We start from the raw sequence: 20,821 nt of genomic DNA, 5'->3' as shown, positions 1-20,821 counted from the left end.
ATATGTCAAGGCAGCACAGCTTCTTTCGAAAGAAAAGCTGATTTTCCTCTCGGACAATTCCTCCGATCTTTCCAGGACATCTTACACTCAATAGAAGTGGTTTTTCAACGGTGTTGCAAAGGTTTCATATCCCTGACTCACCGAGAGTCCTTGCTGTCCTGGAATTCCTGGACTTCCTGGGAAACCTCTTTCACCCTGAAGAGGAATCAAACATACTCATTGGTCAAAGATGATTGACTGTTGCCCTTTAAAGATCAATATGTGTGATTATTTTCCTCTTAGTCTTGTTTTCCTCTCTCTGAGACTTTATGATTTTGTACCTTTGTCCCGTTGCATCCTGGCACTCCTTTTGGACCTGGAGGACCATCTTGTCCTGGCAGACCCTGACAGACCAGAAGTAAAGCAAACATTCGTTCTGCAAAATGTGGATTTCTGTGACTAGGATTTCAGATTATTGCAAACTCACAGGAAGTCCTGGAGCTCCTGGAAATCCTGGCAATCCAGGAGGTCCCTGTTGGAAGCAAAAATAAGACATAAGACGAGAACACCTGCTGCCTACGCATGAGGATCATGGCTCCAAATGAATAAAGAAACAAACAAATGATGTTTTCTAGTGTCTCATGAACCTCATTTATGTGGAAAATTACAAGTAAATGAGTGGAAACTAAAAGAAAGGCCTCTAAAGGCATGTGGAATGACATGAAATCCTTCTGGTTCACCTACCCTGATTCCTTTTGGACCACCAAGTCCTTGTGGTCCATCGCTTCCCTGAAGGGAAAATTATCCCAAAAAGAGAAAACAATTTTAGCATAAATAATTTATTTATCTGTAAACAACGTAATAAACAAAGAATCAAAAATTGTGATCCAACTCAGCATCGCCCACAAATGCTTGTTAGCTTGTGTAGTTTTGGGAATGCCAGAAGGACCAAACTGGGGTTACGAGGCTTTTGCTGGGGATTAATGCTGGTATTAGATCAACAAACAATTATCTGACATTTGTTTTGTCTTCTGAGTAAAAGTATTAGCAGTACTTGTAACACTCTGCTATCAGCAGTGTCAGGGGTCTGGGGAAGTATTTTTCAGGTTCCACCAGAGGGCGCCAGAGGAACCTTTTTGTGATGTTTTTCCCCACAGGTGTGCTGGCCTGCACACCTGTGGAGAATTAGTGATCAACTGCCCAGCACTATATCTGGAGCTGACTGCCAGTCCTTCGTCGCTTGAGTGTTGAGCCTTTGTGGTAAAACCTAAGCCCTCCTGTGATTTCCTGTGTCCTCCAGCTTTTGTGAGAAACTAAGAATTCTTGTTTTTTCCCAGAGAAACTACATCTTGGATTCTCCCTGTGATTTCCTCCCAGCGGTCAATCATCTCCAGCAATCACTTCTTCCATAACCAACAACCTGGCATTTTCTTCACTGGCTTTCCTTCGGATCGGATCATCTTGGTGCTGCCTGTCCGCCCTCCATTGAAAAGACCCTCACTGGCTCCCACTACCAACACCAGTCCTCTCGGATCACCTGACACCACCCTAATTCACTGCAACTCCAGACAAGTAGGATAATCTTCACTTCCCCAGATATTTATTCCGTCGGGTCTTCGGAACCATCCCCTTCATTCTCCAATAAAACTAATTCTTATTCTCCATATTGCTTGATCTTGCATGTGGGTCAAACATCTTCACATCATGACAAGCAGAAATCCATGTAGTCAGGATAAAACACTAAGTATTAAGAATAGCCAAAGAAATACAAGTATATTCCCCCACGTTCTTATTTGTCAGATTACAAACTGCCTTACTGTGGATCCCGGGTGGTAATTACACATGTCTGTAATTAAACAGTCATCCACGTCAATTCTTTGAGTGATCAGCAATCCAACAGCATTGATTCAAAGAAAAAACATTGATCAGATATTGACACAGTGAGATTCCTGTCAACCCTCAATTCCTGAATCCAAATCATATGATTTTTAAATCACATGGTGATCATATTTATAGAATATATATATTTCTAGCATCAAACTCATTTAAAATCGCAACATTTTCTCTATTTCCTGACATAAAACATGATCATGAGTTCAATAATCCTCGGATGAAGTGAACACACCTTCTCTCCTCTGGGTCCGATTGGCCCTTCAGGCCCAGGGAATCCCGGGAGTCCAGGCTGTCCGGTTAGACCTGGGAAACCCCTCTCCCCCTGCATCCCACCACACACACAGTGTTATCGCAACAGTGCAATTACTGCATGAAAATAACAAGAAACATTTGTAAAACTAAAGCAAATTTTTTGTCTAAATTAGCAATTATTTTAAAAACTCAAAAGCCAGACGTTAGCAGGCTATCGGTGCAAAGAGAGCTGTAGCATCTGCACAGGACGTTAGCATCCTCCACACTGAGCCAAATAAGTTAATTCAGCCTAAATTAGGCTTCTTTTCTCAGAATGACACATTTTTCCTCTGAGCGGTTCCTTTTAATCTATTTCTACTTTGAACGAGTTTCAAAAGTCAGAAAACAAAACTTTAAAAGAAACAAAAGACAACAGGGAACGTCGTCGTCATGGTGAAGCACAGGCAGGGTGAAAATGACTCCCCTGCAAACACTTTTTCCAAACATTTGTACTGAAGTTATAATAAAAACATTTTAAATTAACCAAACATGTTTCTCCTACCTTGGCTCCTTTTTCTCCACTGCATTCACATTTGCCTCCACACCCATCAACAGACTGAAACAGAAAAGAAGAAACAGAAATTCAACACTGGAGGTATTAAATTAACGTTTTATAAAAAAGCACAGAAAACTGTGGTGCTAAATAAAATATTCTTTATTTTATTCCTAAAATAGTGCCGGTGAACATCTCTCCTCTGTGGACAATCGCAGTGTTTGCATGCGGATGCTTGCAGTTCTGATCATCACCACTAGATGGCGCGCTGACGTCACTTTGCTGCACCTTGGCAGGAAGCGTTTCTTCTCACAGACAAAAACTCTTTGGATTCTCCTGAAAGTTTTTTTGACGTTTAGATGAGGAGATCAAGGTCGACGGGGGCCCAAACCAGAAGATTAACCTTAAGTTGGGAAAACAAATTTATCGTGACCTGTTCTCAACAAAAATGTGTGTTAACTCGGGGAGATTCTGACCCTCCTTGTCAGAGTTTTCTCTGGGTGAGAAAACTCTGGAGGGCAGTGCTAAAGGAGAAGTGAGGCAGGAGGGATGCAGTGGGAGTGCCAAGCTGCTGATTAACTTTTCCCATGCTCTGTTGACACAGCGGATGCCAGACAGGCATCAATTGCACGCATGCCAGGCAGTCAGGTTATGAGATAGACAGAAAAAGCGTACAAGAGAGGATGGACTGGCAGACAAGCTGGCATTCTTCTGTGTCTGCAGAACCTTGTGCGTGCCCATGTTTGTGTTGATTGTTTTTACAATACGACTTTCACCAGCAAAGAAGAGCTGCAGACAGTTCTCAGTGTACCTTTTGTGTCTGGTTAATCCTCATATCACCGGGTTGAAAAACCGTCACGAGGTTGTGAAATCGGCTCGTCTGTGTTTCCCAGAAAAGATTTAGGTTTTGTTTGAACAATTACTCAACTCAAATTATTCCACATTCAATTAAAAACGACACAAAAAAGCAGAAAATTCTCCTTTTTGTGGATTTCCTTCCATTGCAGCTTTGTATGGACATGGCCTGGCGTCAGTGAGCCAGTAAACCCAGTAAATGATCAGACCTGTTGAATCATTACGACGGCTGGTATTTCATTAGAAAACATTAAAGTGGAACTATTATGTGCATTTCAGGCTAATTTATTTTCATTTCTGAAACCAGAAGGGCTGGGATTGATCGAGTTATTGTCACAAATCGCTTTATTTACTTCAGACCGACCCTCTCCGTAGGCTGTCAGATCAGCCTGCGGGCAAAACGAGCGGATTGAGACTCTTCCGCATTAAGCCCCGCCTCCCGCCACTGCACTACATCGGGAGCGCGCACCGCACCTGCTTTCGCCGTCATTGTAACATCTCATAAACAGAAGGATTAGGCTCATATGAACTCAATAAAAAAAAAACAAAATACAATGTCAACACATAGCATACAGCCCTACATGTTGGAACCTGAATCAGACCCTGAAAACGAAGTGGAAAACAGCAACCCACAGCAACGAATGCAGCAGGATGTCTCTCTTTGGTAAACTCACCAGCCATCGTTGGAAATAACTTTATCCCACGTTTTCCACCCGCCTGATGTATTTGTACATGCCCTTGTTAACCAGTAGAAGGTAACCAATCACCGAACCTTATCCCCCGGGACGTCACAAGGATTTCCAAGTAGAAAAAACTCTCTAAAACGACGCGTTTCTCATCGCCATGGAAACCGAACGGAGAGTGTGCTGGAACTCAAACTCAAACATGCGTTTAGGTGATAAAAAACAGTGCCGTTCACATGTCTGATGAGGATTCAACACCGTAACTCTGTAGAAAGCTCAGAAAACTCCAAATACCAGAATAGCACCCCTTTAATGGTTTAACTGTTGAAAGCCTCACATGAATAAAATGAAAAATCTCACTGGTGTGTCCAATTTTACATGCATGTAAAAGATATGATGCATTTACTGCCAAAAAGTTGAATTTGTTTATTTAAAGTCGGGCTGAAACATAAATGGCTGTTTCAGGATTTATGATTCTAAGTATGCATTTTGCTGTTTTTTGCTCCAGACATTTGCCCAAAAAAAAAAAAAAAAAACATTAAAAAAATAACAAAAACATCACAAGAAAATGTACAGCCACAACTGACCGATTGGAGCCAAACCGAAAGGCGGCGCTATAACTCCGCCTCTGAAGCTGCTGGTCAGTAACACAGCAGAAAAAAATGACGGTTTTAGCATCTCCAAGTCAGTTGAGCATGTCTGCTTCCTTATGAAGTTGTGTTGCCAATAACATATAATGTAAAATATTCTTCAATACAGTCAGCTGGTAACTGTATGTTTCCATGCAAACACGTAAAAAAGTCAATCCGCACCATCATAATCTTTGCTACGTTGTCCAGGACCTCAGAAAGAGGGTTAGGGGGTTAGGGTTAGGGTTCGACCTGACATCGTCCTGTCCACAGAAAGCAGCAACTTAATAGTGAAGCCTCTGCAGAAAGTACTAAAACTGCAGTTCCCCATTCATCCACTAGGGGCTCCAAAATAAAGCAAATCTCCATAGACTCCCATGTTAAAAAGACCAACCTCAGAGCAGAAATAAACATGTTTACAGCCTGGTACAAAAATACATTTTGGGTTTAATAGGTCAGGTTTACCTTCATGACAACTGTGGGGGGTTGAGAGGGTGGGTATGAATAATTTTGTAGCCCATACCAGTACAAGTCATGTATTCTTGAAATTCAGCAAAATTGCAGGATGTCCTTTTGATTGACACGTACACAATTTCTCGCTGCAAGAAGGAAGCTGCATTTTTTTAGCAGGCTAGCGTGATTTAGTTGCAGGAGTTATTTACACATCTCTGTGGTGCTTTTCACTCCACCACACCAACAAATACACGAAAACTACAGATGAATAACTCACAATTCAACTTTCACTAGCAAAGAAGAGCTGCAGACTGATCAGTCTGCTACGGTAAGACAGTCATCATAGTTGTACACACATTCAGTGTGTGTTCACAGCATCTGTCGCATTCCTGCCTGTACAGGATGCCTCTGCAGTTATAAACCAGGTGTTAAGTACACTGACAGTCTATTAAAATCTTCCACGGTGTAGATCTGCGGTCTGATAAACGACTGCATGCAGCATTTTATGTCCTACTACTGAAGCGTTGTGCGGTACAACCCCCACCCACACACACACAGACACACACATAAACACACAATGGTGGATTTTAATATGTTACAGTCAGGGGTTGTCACTGGATGTCAGATAGAAAATGCTATATCTGCACCGAACAGGAGCATACCACAGCCACACACATCCCTGAATACACTTACACTTAGATAATCAATCGTGTGTGTGTGTACACGCTTATGTGTGTATAGGTGTTTTTACAAGCCTTGGATCTCCGAATTAGTCTCTGGTCTGCTTCCACTCAATGCAGTCTGTTCTCCCACGCCCAGGCCTGCAACTCTCAGTGCCATCCATCCATGTTCCTGCTGTTTTACACTCTTTATTTACTTAATTAGACACAAAAGCCTGACGAAGTTTCCTGGTTCAAAAAGAGAAGAAAAGTAATCATGTGGATCTGCTAAAGGCAGGGAGATCAGCTCTGTCACACTCAGACTGCATTTCCGTTACAGTCCCTCACTTAGATAGTGTGAATGCCTACAACAGGTGGGTTTTTTTTTTACTAACATATACATACTAATTAACTCTTTAAGCCCCAAAGTCGCTAAATCACGACGAGCGTAGCCTTTCCCTGCTGCAACCGAAGGCCGAGGTGATAATGGCATTTCTTTCTGCAGTGTACGGATGGAGGTTGGTAAAAGTTATGATTGCTTGTGTGAGTACATTCTTGCTTCTGAGCGGCAATAGATGCATGAAATGAATGTCTTTGGTTACTCAGTGATGATACAGGCTTGACAACAGGACTGAGGAAGGAATGATGGCAACTCGTGAACCCTTGCTTTGCTAATTGACAGTCTGGAAGTTACCGGAACTCCTAAAGGCAAAACTTTGATGTGCAACATGACATTGCTTCAAATCTTGATGTATATATTCATGCCAGATTAGGATCCAGAATATATTGCACAAAGTTGCTTGTAAACCACATATTCCAGCAGATATCTCACTGATTAGCTTTTATATGTTCAGTATAATCTTGTACTCAGAGAGGAAAATGGAAATCTGCACAGATGCCATGTCAAATCTTTTCTTCTGCACTGTTCAGTCTTTTTCTCAACTCCCCTGTTTACCCCCACAGCACTGAATGGACATGTAATCCACTTAGAAAGGTCAGTGAGCTGCAGATATTTGCACTGCTCTGCCTCTCCTTTAAGTCACTGCTGATGGGGGGTGTAGGTCACAGAAGATACAAAGGTGCAGCAAATCCAAATATATTTCAAAATAATTCTTAAAGTCTCATCATGAACTAAAATTTGACCTTTGAATGTCATTCTTGTTCATTTCAAATGAGGAAAATTTCACGTAAATACATTCAGTACCGCATTTTTTCCAATGATGTCCCCGTTGATTTCCTCCACAAATAAAATAAAATGAAATGAAATTCCGTATTGCCAAAATTAATAACAACCAACAATATGACATTACAAACACCAATGCTGAATAAGAGATGCTTACAGAACTCACAAAACTTGATCAATATAGATTGTTTGGCCCACCGTCCGAACACATGTACCCACCTGCAGCAGTGTGGCTGTGCTGCGAGTGTCTTGCAGCCCGTAGCTCATTATTCAGATAAGAATGACATAAGACCTCACTGGTAAACGAACAACTCTACATTTCTTCTGCATAACATACTGATTACACAACTGTGTCCTCAATCAGAGGCTGCTGCACTTATACACATGTGGCTTCAAATAAGAAGCTATGTGAAAACCAAAAGGAAAAAAAGGTGAGTATGAATGTAATGTATATCCAGGTGTGGTTGGGTGAGGTGACACCTAGAAGGAGGAAGAATAGCAGGAGGAGGGTGAGCGGAAAGCATGAACCTGAGGATTAGACTGGCGAGACTGGAATTCCCCCGCTCATCAAAGACTGATAATTAGACATGCAGAGACACTGTCCCACCGTGAACACACACATGCACCACACAGGGACATGTGCCCCTGTACAGCAGAGAGACAAACACACATAAACACAGAATGTTTGTCTACTTTTGAACGTCTTTGAACGTATTACGGCTAGCTTGTGAATCAATCACGTCTCCTGTTGCACAGGGAAAGTTTAAGGTATGACATAAACCTTCCAACTTTCCCTTTGGCTTTCTGCTGTTGGTATTTTTTTTTATTAGATGGCAGTCATGTTGCATGGCAACCAGAACACACATCCCAGCAGGAATCAGGAGATAAGAAGCAGAAATGCAAAGGAAAAAAATTAGCTGCAATGAAATAGTATCGTTGTCATGGACAATGTGACGTTGATCACATGATGGAAGAGCTTAGCAAGGAGTTTGAGAAGACCTCAATGAGTGTTCTTTTACATGCATAAAGACCAGGAATGACAGGATTTCTACTTTAAATATAAAGAAATGAAGATACCAAAGCTAACGTCCTCACAGAGCTGACGAATCAATCGTGTAATCGTATTTATGCCTCTATAACTTCGACAAACTGTCACAAAAGAAAGTCCCTTTGGGATTTATCAAAGAATTTTTAGAGTTTATTCACCCAGATAACATCAAGTAGCATGGAGGTAAAACTATCTTCAGCCTTTTATCATCTGTCTGGAAATCAGATGCTAATCTCTGAATGATTGCACCAATTTCAGTATTGATCCATCCATCCATTGACTATTTCTGCTTGTTCCAATGCAGTCCAAAGGAGCTGGAGCTGATCCCAGCTGCTACAAAGCAACAGGCTGGATAAACCCTTGACAGACCACCAATCCATTGCAGGGCCTTTAGTTTTAATAAACCTTGTTAAGCACTCCCTGAAGGTCCAAAACAACGACCACAGAAAACCACTGAGCACTGCAATAAAGCAGCACAGTGTAAGTCAAACAACCAAAATGTACCGGTACCCCAGCTTAGGGTCCTTCAGGATAGTTTTAGCGCATTGTAGTTTCGCTTTTTCCACAAGACACTATTTATCCCAAGAAAGTATAGCCCACATCAGGGGTGCCCAAAGTCATTTTTATCAAGGGCCACGATCTGGCAGGTTTTCAATGTATCCCTGTTCCAACACACCTGGATTTCATTCAGTGGATCAAACAGCCAATAAATTTCAGCAAATGAGTCATTAGTCTGAGTCAGTTTGAGTCAGGTGTGTTGGAACAGATATACATGGAAAACCTGCAGGATCGAGGCCCTCGAGGACCGGAGCTGGGCACTCCTGGCCTATATTAACGAGAGGAGGGTTCGTTAACTCGAATATCTGAACTCATTTCCGTCACATTCACCACTGAACAAACACTTAGACTTGAAATAAACACGCACAGATCACTGGTAAGAAAATTTCTTCACCTCCTAAACAGTTTTATTCTTCTGGACTCAGGGTCAAAATATTATAAACTGAACCTTCAAACAAAATGTGCATCGTTTCAGAACTATATAGCAGAAAGAAAGTTTTTCATTATTTCAGTCCTGATTAAATCGTCCAGACACATAAACCAACAGTTTTCAGTCTGAAAGATCTGTGGAAAAGATGGTCAGATTTTTAATCTGAAGGGTTTTTCCTACTTTTTTTTTTTTTACGTTATTTCAGAATATAAATGGCGTTTTGCAGCAACACGGAAAAGCAGCCATTAAGTATGAGCTGAAAATGTGGCAGAAAAACCATCTATGTTACCATTTAAGGCCCAGCATGCATGTGTATCCTGGTCCGTCCGTTGCACTCCGGTGTGTGTGTTTATTCTGTTATGAAGAGGTGCGTTCCAGTCTCCGAACTGCTGCGCCAATCCGCCGTTCTCTTTCATCGCAGCTGGACTTTGACTGCTCCAACGTGTTGACGCCCCGAGAGCAGAACCAAACCAAATGTTTTCACTTGGACAAAAAATTTCACCGTTTATGTTTTGACTTACTGGCTCTTAGAAAGAGGAAGACCCCCCCCAACTGACAAGCCCTGGGTCTCTCACTCATCTAAACACACATGCACGTGCGTCTAGTCATACCACAGACAAGGAATTCCATTGATATTCCCAGGAATTTCTCTTTTTTTTTCCCCCACTGCAATTTTCATTCCACTCTTTTCTTTTCATTTGGTCTTATGAATGTTGACCCCCAAGCCCTCTTGCTGAGAGATGGCTGGAGGGGAGCTGACCACCATCTGTGCTCGGCTTGCTTCACATTGTAGCACAGACGTTTTTCTGTAAATCATATAGTTAGATATTAAAAAGATAGTTGTTGTAACTCAAAACTCGCTGGAATTTACGTCACGTCTGACAAAAAAAGAAGAAAACAGGAAACTTATGATTGATCAGAATCATTAAAAGCTGTAATAGCATGTGAAGTTCACCAACATGAACCAGAACTTAAAATGAAAAAGAAACACGTGAAGGTTGAAAAAGTAGTGAGTTAACCGATAAGCAAGCCAACACGCTCTGGTTCGAAGCACTAAAATGACTTAAATCTGGCTTTTCTTTGTCATTAATAAGAGGAATCTGTGAATTTTGCAGGATTCTCAGCCTAAACAAATAGCTGATTAATGACTAAACTAATGACTAAACCACAGGAGTGGTTTAGTCATTAGTTTAGTGGTTTAGTCATTAGTCATTAGTCCCCAAGGGTCGGTATCCTCCAGGTTTTTGTTGTCTCCATGCTCCAACACACCTAACCGGAATTCATAAATAGGTCGATAGGTTGAAGCTGCTGGATCCATTTGATTTGAATGGTTGGTAGAGGGAACCAACAAAAACCTGCCGGACACCGGCCCTTGAGGACTGGAGTTTGACACCCCTGGAAACAGTCAATAATCCTGAAGGGTGTAAAGCGCGGCATGGTGCCGACTCATCTCTCTCTTACTCTTCAAATCAAATCAAACATTTTTTTAAAGCACCTTTCATTCCTGAAGTGTTTTTCATATATTAAAAACTACAAAGAATACAAATGTATGGACATACCTGATCATTCACACACGCATACACACACACACTCCAATCCCATGTTGCATAGCACAACTCTTGGAGTATCTTCTGTCTCCATCTTCTGTCTCCTTAACCAACAAGTAAATAAAGAAATAAACAAACAAACAAACACCTGGCTTGGCACACTGCGAGAAAACCAGGCCAGCCCATCCATAACCGTAGAAGGCGTCACTGACTCAGGCCACAATCCACGCCACAGCCAAAAGGCTGCAATGCAGGGGCCCCGCAGTCAAATGCCATCCCCATGGCAACAACCCGGCAGATTGCGTAGGCATAATCCCCTCTTCTGATTTGTCTGCAACATTCTGTATTTCCATCCTGTTTATGACCACTTTTCGTAACTTTGCAATGTTGTCCACGTCACTTTAAGATAAATAAGCAGATGTCTCCAAATAGCTGAAAAAAAAAAAAAACACTTTGTCAGTAATATGGAAGTGAATTGGATTTAATTCAGTCTAAAAACCTTTTCCGTTGTTGAATGCCAAAGCGGGAAATGATACTACTGTGTTTTAACCCTCTAAATTCAGAGTATCACAGAACTAAAACGTTGCCAGACACTACTCGGTGCAGCGATTCTCGCAGAGCAAGCCGAAAAACAGAAAAGCATTGTCTTATATAAAAAGAAAACCCAACTGTATGTATAATACACGAAAGCCAGTGATACCCAGTCCTGTCGTCAGCTGGTGGCCTGTTTAGGTTCGCCAGTCACGCATTACAATAAGCAGGTCAAGACAATTAACTTGATTTCCCATGTGGTCATTTTTACACCTTTAAAACTGTGCATTAACAGACAATATGTCATGATTGATCTATAAACTCCTGAATCAACACACTTTCCTGCAACATTTAATAGAAAATGTGCCCAAACAAGCTAGAAAACATTCACAGAAATCTGTTAAAGGCTGACAGAAAAACCAGTTAATCAGTAAACGTCAGTCTTTATTCACTGACGGAGAACAGAACTAGATTTGATTGGAATTTTCTGGGTTGTTGAATTATTGATTTCATGGGAATTATGAAAAAAGAAACATGTCACTCTTTTACTTTCTCTGTTTAAGCTCTGCAATAATTCAGTAGCGCTGCAATGTGGCATGAACCCCCACCGCACCACAAAATGAGAGCTTTAAAGCTGCCTGCGGAGATCACTAATACACAAACCCTCACACCACCTCTGTTACAGCTGTTAAAACATGCCTCACCATCTGCTGCACGCTTTCATCTCTTACTGCATGTTTCTTCTGCTTCCACTGAACATTGAAGAAAACCTGCATCCAGGGTTGCAGAGATGATGACTGAATGGCCTCCGCCGCGTTCGGTCGGCCTGCTGGACGTTTCGCGGTACTGCAGGTCTGAATCGCGCCATTTTCCCCCCAAAAAACTCCAACTTTACGGAGTGTTTGGGAATTTCTAAAATGTTCTAAACATCCCTTCAGAGGGAGAAGTAAACACATGCCTGCTCCGCTGTGCATGCTGCTTGTGGGAACAAAATCAGGTCCCACTCATCTTTCCCACACAAGGAGGGTGTTTGTTCATCCAACACTAACGAAAACACAAGACTGGGAAGAAGTAAGTCATGTTTGTTAAATCAGAGATATGCTGTCATGACGGCACCTTTTTAAGCCAAAGTTTCACCACCTATTTAAAGATGAAAGGTTTTTCTTTTTTAAATGAGGCGAATCTGATGGGTGAACTAAGTCAGAAGAGAATTTAAAAAACTTTTTTCCCATCAAAACACCCAAAACTTTAAAAGTTTCATGGCTTATTTTTTTGTCGCTTTTCGTCACAGTTACCAACAGTGAACAAGCCATGTGATGTGGACCACGTAGACCATGTCACCGTTCGGTCCATGCTGGAGGGGACCACAGACTGTGAGGCAGTTTCACTGCTTGGTAGGAAAACTAATGTGCCAAACTAAAATAAAAGTCAAGGTGAAGCTGTGTTTGAAGTTGAGAGATTTGTTCCTGATTCTTCAAACTGAAAGTGCTGCGTTCGCTGTCTGGTTCAGCTGGTGAGAACTACAAGAGACCCAAGTAAAAGAAAAAGAAAAAGAAAACAAGTTTCCCAAAAGAATTCATTTACTTCCAGTGGACTCACATAAAAAACATATTTACAAGTTTTATAGTGAGAAAAACATCTAGATGGGGTTGTATCATCCAATATTAAGTTTATTCAATCGTCAAATTTACATACAGCCTGTTGAGTTCACTGCATCCAAATACCATGTGCTCGTAATGTTCACATGTGTAAATATGGATATTTAGCAAGCTTTCTGACAGCTCTGGTGGCTTATTTACAAGAGGAAAAGAGAATAATAAATCTAGTGACCTTTAGAGACTCTGATGTGAAAGCATGTTATTCTCACTCTGACCTATAAGCATCAGGTTCAGCTGTAGGCGTCTTTTTCATAAGACTCTCATAAGATTGTAGGTTTTTAAATTAAAGTCATTTCTAATATTTGGGTTCTTTTTTTAAGCCACGTGCACCAAGCCTTGATTGAATGCATTTAAAGTGAGCTTAAGCTTATAAAAATTTCCAGCTACGTATCTTAAAAACCAAAAGTTGAATCCCGTCTTTAAACTAAAACCAGTATGACAAGCACAGGTGTATAAACAAGCCTGCGTTCCATTTTGGAGAACGTTTGGCTATAGTGCATTTGGTTTTTATGTCATACAAACATTAAATGTATCCAAGCCATTTCTAAAGTAACTTTTAATGCATTCAATTTATAATAAATGAATAAAAATCCAGGAAAAAATTCATCATAATAGTTATCATATCAATCTATACCTGTAAACAAGTAATAAGCCAAAATCAGCAGAGCGATGAGCCAAGTGATGGATATCAGCCATGTTGTAGGTATCGCTATGATTAGCATGTTATTATTATGTGATCAGATGCCTGATTTAATTCAGCAAACAGTGTGGTGTTGTAAAATATAAGTGTGCCGACAGCCCAGCCCTGCCCTGCCTTGAATAGCACAGGTTCAGACACGCCCTGCCTTCCCTCTTTTCACTGATCCACACACATCACCACTTGGCACGGCGAGTCGTAGCTACGGGCAACAAGAAATTAGAGAGGGGGAGCAGAAGCTTGCCAGCTGAATACCTGGATATGTGTAGCCTGGGGACTGACTGAAAGGAGGCAGGTAGGAGAGAGGAAGGGAGCAGGAACTGCGAGGACATGAGTGACAGAAGTAGAAGGTAAACCAAGAAGGCTGGAGGCAAAAGGGGGTGAGGAGAGAAAGGAAACTAACTTCAGTCTGTGGAGTTTAGTCCATAAATAAGCGTACGATACACTTAGCTTCACAGACACAACAACAAAACTACGAAATGCTCAAAAATAGACCAAAATCTTTTCAAGTAAAACTCCTGCGAACACATCCTTCTGCAGAAACTTTCCAGCCAGAAAAACCAAAAAATAATCATAAAAAAAGTGTTTAACTTTCAATTTATTTGGATCAAGTAGATGTTTGGCTGTTTAGACATCTTTGTAAACCAGTCAGAAACCCGGCAAACTGCAGGTGTACTACTGTTTGGATTGGCCATAGCCTAAATGTAATATTTAGTCCAAAGCCTGCTGTAGTCAAAACAAGAACATCCCGTACTGGTAAGTAATCTGTAAGTTATCTCCCAATGTGCATGTTCACATGCACTCTTTCACCTGACTCATGGTCTGTCTATGCCTCTCTTGAGGAATTTCAGTCATTTATGAGTGAGAAACTTTTACATTGTGGTTGTAATTTAAACATTAAGGTGTGTTTAAATATGACAGTGTGTGATCAGAGAGAATTTAATCATCAGATGCTACGGCAGATAACAGGCATACAAATAAAAATTTGTCTGAAATGTTCATGCAGTTCAACATATTCACCACAGGGGGGCAGTGAAGAGACTGGAAGCACAAGCAGGGCTATATATAATCTCTATAATGAAGACATTTAGGAGACAAAGTTCTCATAATGTAAAGTTACTATAAATGACATCAAAGTGTTGAGATTCCTGTAAAAATAAACTCTGGAAGATGATTTCATTCAAAGTCATGAGATTCTTGATGGAAAAGCTAAACCTGTAACCTGACATGTTCATACCGGGTTATGTACTAATTCAGCCAACATAAATGGAAAAAAAATCAGAACATTTAAAGCATAAACCCTGAGTACTGCATGCAGTTATATTCTGATCCTCCGACCACAACAAGCTCTCTCTTGCTGTCCCTGTCTGATCATGTCCTGCAAGGAACAGGTCCCAGCAGGCTCCCAGCCTGCTTGTATTTCTCTCACATGCCCTGTTCATAATGAGAGCAGACACATTTAAGTGTCATGGAGCTTGACAGCTGCACGGCTGCCTGTTGGTTTGGCACTAGAAACAAACAGAAATCCTGAAAATCACACAGAGACGTTCAAATGCTTTACAAAATGTTTGCTTTTCAGCGCTAACCTGTTTGCTACAGCATGCCTTTTGGCGTTTCCAGTGGATTCTTCAAGTCTAATAATGTGCTTATCATCAACAATCTTGTCTAATTTACACAATTAGACAAGATTGTGCATGATAACTCGTGTCAATACAAGACTATAGGAGTGAAAGAAGTAAAAATATCAGCCAGCTCAGTCTTTGACATTAATCATGTACCAGCAGATGATGAGACAGTCGGCCCCTGGGCACAGACTTGTAAAAGGGCCTCCACCCATGAAAATAACTTCAAACAATGCAGAAGCCTTTCTTTGGGGTTTTGTGACCATTGGTGATAATTAAGCATTTAGCCCCAGTTGAGCCATGTCTTTATGACTGTTTAAACATCTCTGGGTGGTCATTTGGTCCTCATGCCCCTTGGGCTGTGCCTTTATAGGCAGATTCGGTGGTCGTTTCATGAGAATATGGACCAGATCCTAAATAAATGTTCCAATTAGAAGAAATTAAGAAATCACGCCTTTTTGCTTCTTATTCTATTGTCATCTTACTGAACACCAGTGGGAAGTGACAGGTGGAATCTCTTGCAGTAGCGTTTACATGAGCCTGTTGCCGTCATAAGAATCATGTGTGGGAACAAAACTGCGCAGGTTTCCGATCAATCAGCAGAAGTTCATCACCTCAAAACTACAAAATTATTAAACTCTCCTCCTCTGGTGCTGCTGTCCCACATTTCTGATAACAATAAGATCTGAAATATGTTTTAAAAGAAAAACCTAACATGAAAGGCTAAGATACTTCATTCATTCATTATCCGAATCGCTCAGTTCGATTAAGGGTCGTGAGGAAGCTGGAGCCTATCCCAGCAGTCTTTGGGCGAAATGTGGGGTACACCCTGAACAGCTCGCCAGTCTATCGCAGGCTAAAATACCTCATAAAGAATAAATATAACAAAAAAAAAAAAAAACTAAACAAAGCAAAAAAACTAAATCAACAATAAAACTATTGTCATAAATTTTATTATTAGCAGCATTGGTTCGTCCATTCAAGGGTCAACAGTCAAATATTGGGATTTTTTGCTTCACAATTTAAATTTTTCTTTTTTTTTTGTTAAAAATAAGTTGTTTTTTTTTTCAAATAAATGCAAATCACACATTATAAAATTTTTGTCATTCTTATTGTTGTTATTGATCTTTTGTCTTCTTGGGCAAATATAGCAGCAGAATGATGGTCTGACAACTATATTGTATTTTTCCTATAAAAAAAAATTAAGAAAAATGACTTGCAAAAAACTTTTGCACAATTATTGTTTTTAATCTACAAAAATCAGCAATGTTGAAGAATCGTGACAATCGCAATTTAAATTGAATCGGCACCCAAAAAATTGGAATTGAATCAAATCGGGCCAAAACATATCGTCACAGCCCTAATCCATTCCACAGTTGCTTTTATCCAAAGCAACTTACATGTGATCCATGATCAATTAACCTAACATGCATGTCTTGTTGTTGGGAGGGGGACAGAGTAGAGAAACCACACATACACAAGGAGAACGTGTTAACCCACACAGAAAGACCACTTTTCACACCTCCCATCAGCCAAAAATTACACGTACAGGGAAAAGGGCAGACCCACATCTGTGCAACACTGTAAAAATCTGAATTGATTTAAATCTGGGTCATAATAACTTTAACTTTTTTAAGTTGACTACTGTCAACCAATAAACGAGTCAATCAAAATTTAAAACAAAGCTTTGCTGACAAACTAACCCAGAAATAAAAATATGCTGTTTTTTCCTCTGTTTTACCAATGGTCAATGATCAATTCTGGTCAATTTATCATTAAGGTGCAAAGTGAGATTTAATAAAAAGTGGTGCAAAAAAGTTCTATCAAACCACAAACCTAAATTTTTTGTTTGTACTGCCACTGGAAAAAGTCAGTTTGTGGAACAACAGTTTCCCAAAAAGGAACTTTTAATGTCTTCTCAGAGAAAACATTTAAGAACTTAAATTTTAAACTTAACCATTTTCTGAGCCCTCTTTTCTCTGCATTATTCTCTTCTTGCTCTTCATTGTAAAATCTGCTGTTTGCTCACTAATCGTCACTTTCTCTTCTCTGTCTGTGCTGGGACAGATGTCTGATATTTATTTTGACCAGTGGGGGTCTGTTTGTCCTGGGGAATCCACGATTCCAGTGTTGATACAAATGCAGAAACATGAAGAAAAAACATGTCCTCATACTTCCGATTCAGCTCAACGTATTGCCATTAAAGATGACTTTTTTTTTTTTTTTTTTTACATAATATCAAATGCACATGTGAATTTCAACCTAACAAATTTACATCAACACTATGTAATCATATCTTTTTACATTCTCTTGCGGCAAATGTCTTGGAATAATTCCAATTCACTATCAGATAAATGATATTGTTTATTTGGCTTCATAGCAACCAATAAATAGTAATGGGCACTTCCTTTAGAATGGTTTTAAATAGTGATTTAATTGTAAGAAGCTGCACCATCCAAACAACGTCCAATTAATGTCTTGTTTTAACCAGCAACTGGAGGTGATGCACCGTCACAAGCTTTTCTCCAGTTGTGTCTTGTGTTTGCCAACCACCAATGGAAAACAACAGAAAATCGAACTATTACTGGACTCTGCTACAGTGTATGATAGAAAGTCATGACTGAATTACAAGCAAGTTGCATTGAGCAGATTCTACATTGTCCAGAAATAACATAGCTTAAAATGTTATGAAAAGTAGAAGAACATGGAGAAGTAAACAAACCTGCAAAACAAACAACTAAATAAATCCACTGCAAGTGGGTCAGGTGACTTTTTTTCCCCCTCCCATCGCTGTATCACTGAGCAACGTTAAAACTGCTTTGCCACACACACAGGTACACACAAACATACTGAACATTATCCTCCAACTCATGCTAAAGGCTTAGCTGCATACCAGCCGGTACACTGACCTGCAGTTAACCAAGTCCCGGCTCCACCTGAGGAGCACATACACTCACACACACGCACACATTTATTCTGTTTTGTTTGGTGAAAATGGAAAGGAACAGAACATGGGAAAGAAAATTATGTTTGGAGTTACAAGTGGGACTAATTAGATCCAACATTAGTAACAGTATCACCAACCCACATCCTGACCAACAAATAAATCCATACTTTATAGTCTGGTGTTGACTTTACAAGGCCCTTGTTGTTATGGAAATGTAAGCTTAAATATAAAATGATCTTTTTACAGAATTAGGTCATTTTCATCTCCTTCTCTAGTTATGTACTCGTTAGATAACAACACTGAGACTAAGTCTGATATTGGAGTTAAAGTAAAAGATCTTGAACATTGTCATGTATCAGCATTAGCAGAATCCTAAATGAAGGTACTGGGAGGTTTGTAACGCAATAAAATGTCCACTACAAAGTAGAGCCATTGTGTTAGGTATACTCGGAGATACACCAAGCAAAACATCTGTGTATGAGCAAATTTGTGCTGGAAACAACAATGGTAGTTTTGTTTTTTACAAAATTCAATTCCATAAGGCTCTGCTATGTTAGCTCTGATAGTTAAGAGGCAAACAACACACCCTAAAAATCATGAAAACATTATTAAGGAAGTACAGAAACTTTTGGAAATTTGTGTTTTTGCTCTATACCACACCTGACAACTGTATGCCTTAACTTTTTAAGATTGGTAGGAAAGCCATGGTCCCTTTTGGCAGGTAAGCCACACATTTCCGTCAAGGGCCCGTTATGTCTCAAAGGAGTTGGTGAAGACTATGGGCCAGACCCACTGAAGGTTTGCGTGTACTAAAACGGGCTAACTCTTTGCACTCATAAAAAAAGTAAAAAACATTTTAGAAACGGCGTTCACTGAGAGTTGCATCTTTCTAAGGTGCAAAATAACACGTCTCTATCCAGTTAGTATGTCTGCCACAATGAATATGCAATATAGGTCATTCATTCACGTTTTTGTTTATGTTAGGAGAAGAAAATTTAAATATATCAATTTAGCCCCTGCAATGTAATTTATCAAACTTGAGAGCAATATTGCTCATAGAAACTGCCAACATGATGTGCAACTGTCTGTGCGTATTTGTGCACATGGCTGCATCACCCCCCCCCCCCCCCCTTTCCTCGTTCATTTTTGGATGAACGAGGAAACAGTCAATAAAACATATTTCTTATCCAGCATTTTGGAGCTGTTTGAAGAACTCAGGGTGGATTTGGATGACAGATATCGTGTCACTGCTGGAAACACCCAGATGTGCTGTCTAAGTCCTAAATGCCATGTTGCGCCGGATGGTCACAGTAAGTAGGCTTCCATGCACTTGACAGTCAATAACTGAGGCTAAACAAGTGGTTTTTAGGGGTTTTTTTGTATTGTTTTGTATTTTTTAGTAGCTGTATTTCTTAGAGTAATAGGAACATGTGCAAACTATCTCGGGTCACTGCATGATTATTTTATTTTAGAAAAACTGTCTTCTGTTCTTTGCAAGCTGTTGAGTTTTTAGATGGGTCAGTTTATGAAATCTTTGGTAAAAAATAAACGAGGCCTCTATGAGAAACAAGACACTGTCTCATATTCATTCATGCTTTGTTTCCTTTCAAGGTGACACTGACACCGTTCACCCACAACTGTTTTATTTGCAGACATTTTTTTATATGCCGATTTTTCTTTTCCAAGCTCGCCATGCTGCACAAAACCCTAGTTTAAATAAAAAGTCTCAACGCTTGCACCGTTTACACCGTCACTCTTAATAAATCCCTTGCAAACTGTGGTTCAGCTCAATGTGCAAAATTCACGATTGCACACACAAAATACTACTTGTATTTTGGGATCTTAGTAGATCTGGCCCTTTATATCTATGTGGACATGAGTATTTTTTTAAAAAGAGTTTCTTCATCCTAAGTCCCCCCCCCCCCCCAAAAAAAACAAACAAAAAAACAATTGCTGTTTATGACGTAATTCTCCACCATCATGAAAACCCAGATATGATTGAAATACTGTCAGGATCCAAACCAAAAGGTGGCGATCTACTTGATTCTGAAATTATTCTGGCTAACAAAAAGTCATTCCCTCTTTCAGAAAATCCCTAAACGTGGATTATTTTATGTATTAATGTCTTCAATAACATGCTACGACACCTTCTTGCTTCAGTACTCGGCTACTTTGTGTAGATTTACACACAAACGTAAAAAGTTCTGTTAACAAGCGCCAGCACAATCTTGGCTACATCTGCCAAGTTTTGCTGCCACCAGGTGTTAGAAAGTTTACTTTAATGTAGAAAACACATCATATGTGCTGTTTCAACTGCAACATTAACATGCTCCTAAAGGCCAGTTTGCACCTGATGCGTGTGTCTGGCATTATGCACCTGCAGTGACCTCTGGTGGCCAATCGCATTTTAGTCCATGGCTTGGCTATGCCACGGGACACGCTGTAGCTTGTGCAATACGAAACACGCGTCGGCTCTATTGTTGACAGAGCGTATTTAGTTTGTTGCTTTTATTCTGCGATGGACAGTGACATGTTTATCCTGGAAGTAGAGAATCACAAGATTTTAAGACACCACAATCTTTCCACAAGGATCTAGCCTAACATACTTATTGACATATAAATACCTTCCTCTTGGTGCATACCCTTTCAGTTGGTAGTATGTCTG

General features: G+C 40.2%; 1 protein-coding gene across 1 annotated transcript in view; it reads right to left on the bottom strand.

The window, feature by feature from the left end:
• The window catches only part of col4a5 (collagen, type IV, alpha 5 (Alport syndrome)), a 75,187-nt gene that overhangs the window by 43,133 nt on the left and 11,233 nt on the right, over positions 1 to 20,821 (bottom strand). Inside the window, exons 2-7 of the mRNA XM_079257467.1 lie at positions 2,666 to 2,719; positions 2,105 to 2,194; positions 724 to 768; positions 467 to 511; positions 321 to 383; positions 142 to 195 (exon numbers count right to left, since the gene is read on the bottom strand). Of these exons, the coding sequence (XP_079113593.1) occupies positions 142 to 195; positions 321 to 383; positions 467 to 511; positions 724 to 768; positions 2,105 to 2,194; positions 2,666 to 2,719 (351 nt within the window). The remainder of the gene's footprint in view (positions 1 to 141; positions 196 to 320; positions 384 to 466; positions 512 to 723; positions 769 to 2,104; positions 2,195 to 2,665; positions 2,720 to 20,821) is intronic.

Source organism: Telmatherina bonti (genome assembly GCF_933228915.1).
Source record: "Telmatherina bonti genome assembly, chromosome: 18".
Lineage (NCBI taxonomy): Eukaryota > Metazoa > Chordata > Actinopteri > Atheriniformes > Telmatherinidae > Telmatherina > Telmatherina bonti.
This window is presented reverse-complemented; position numbering and strand designations above follow the sequence as displayed.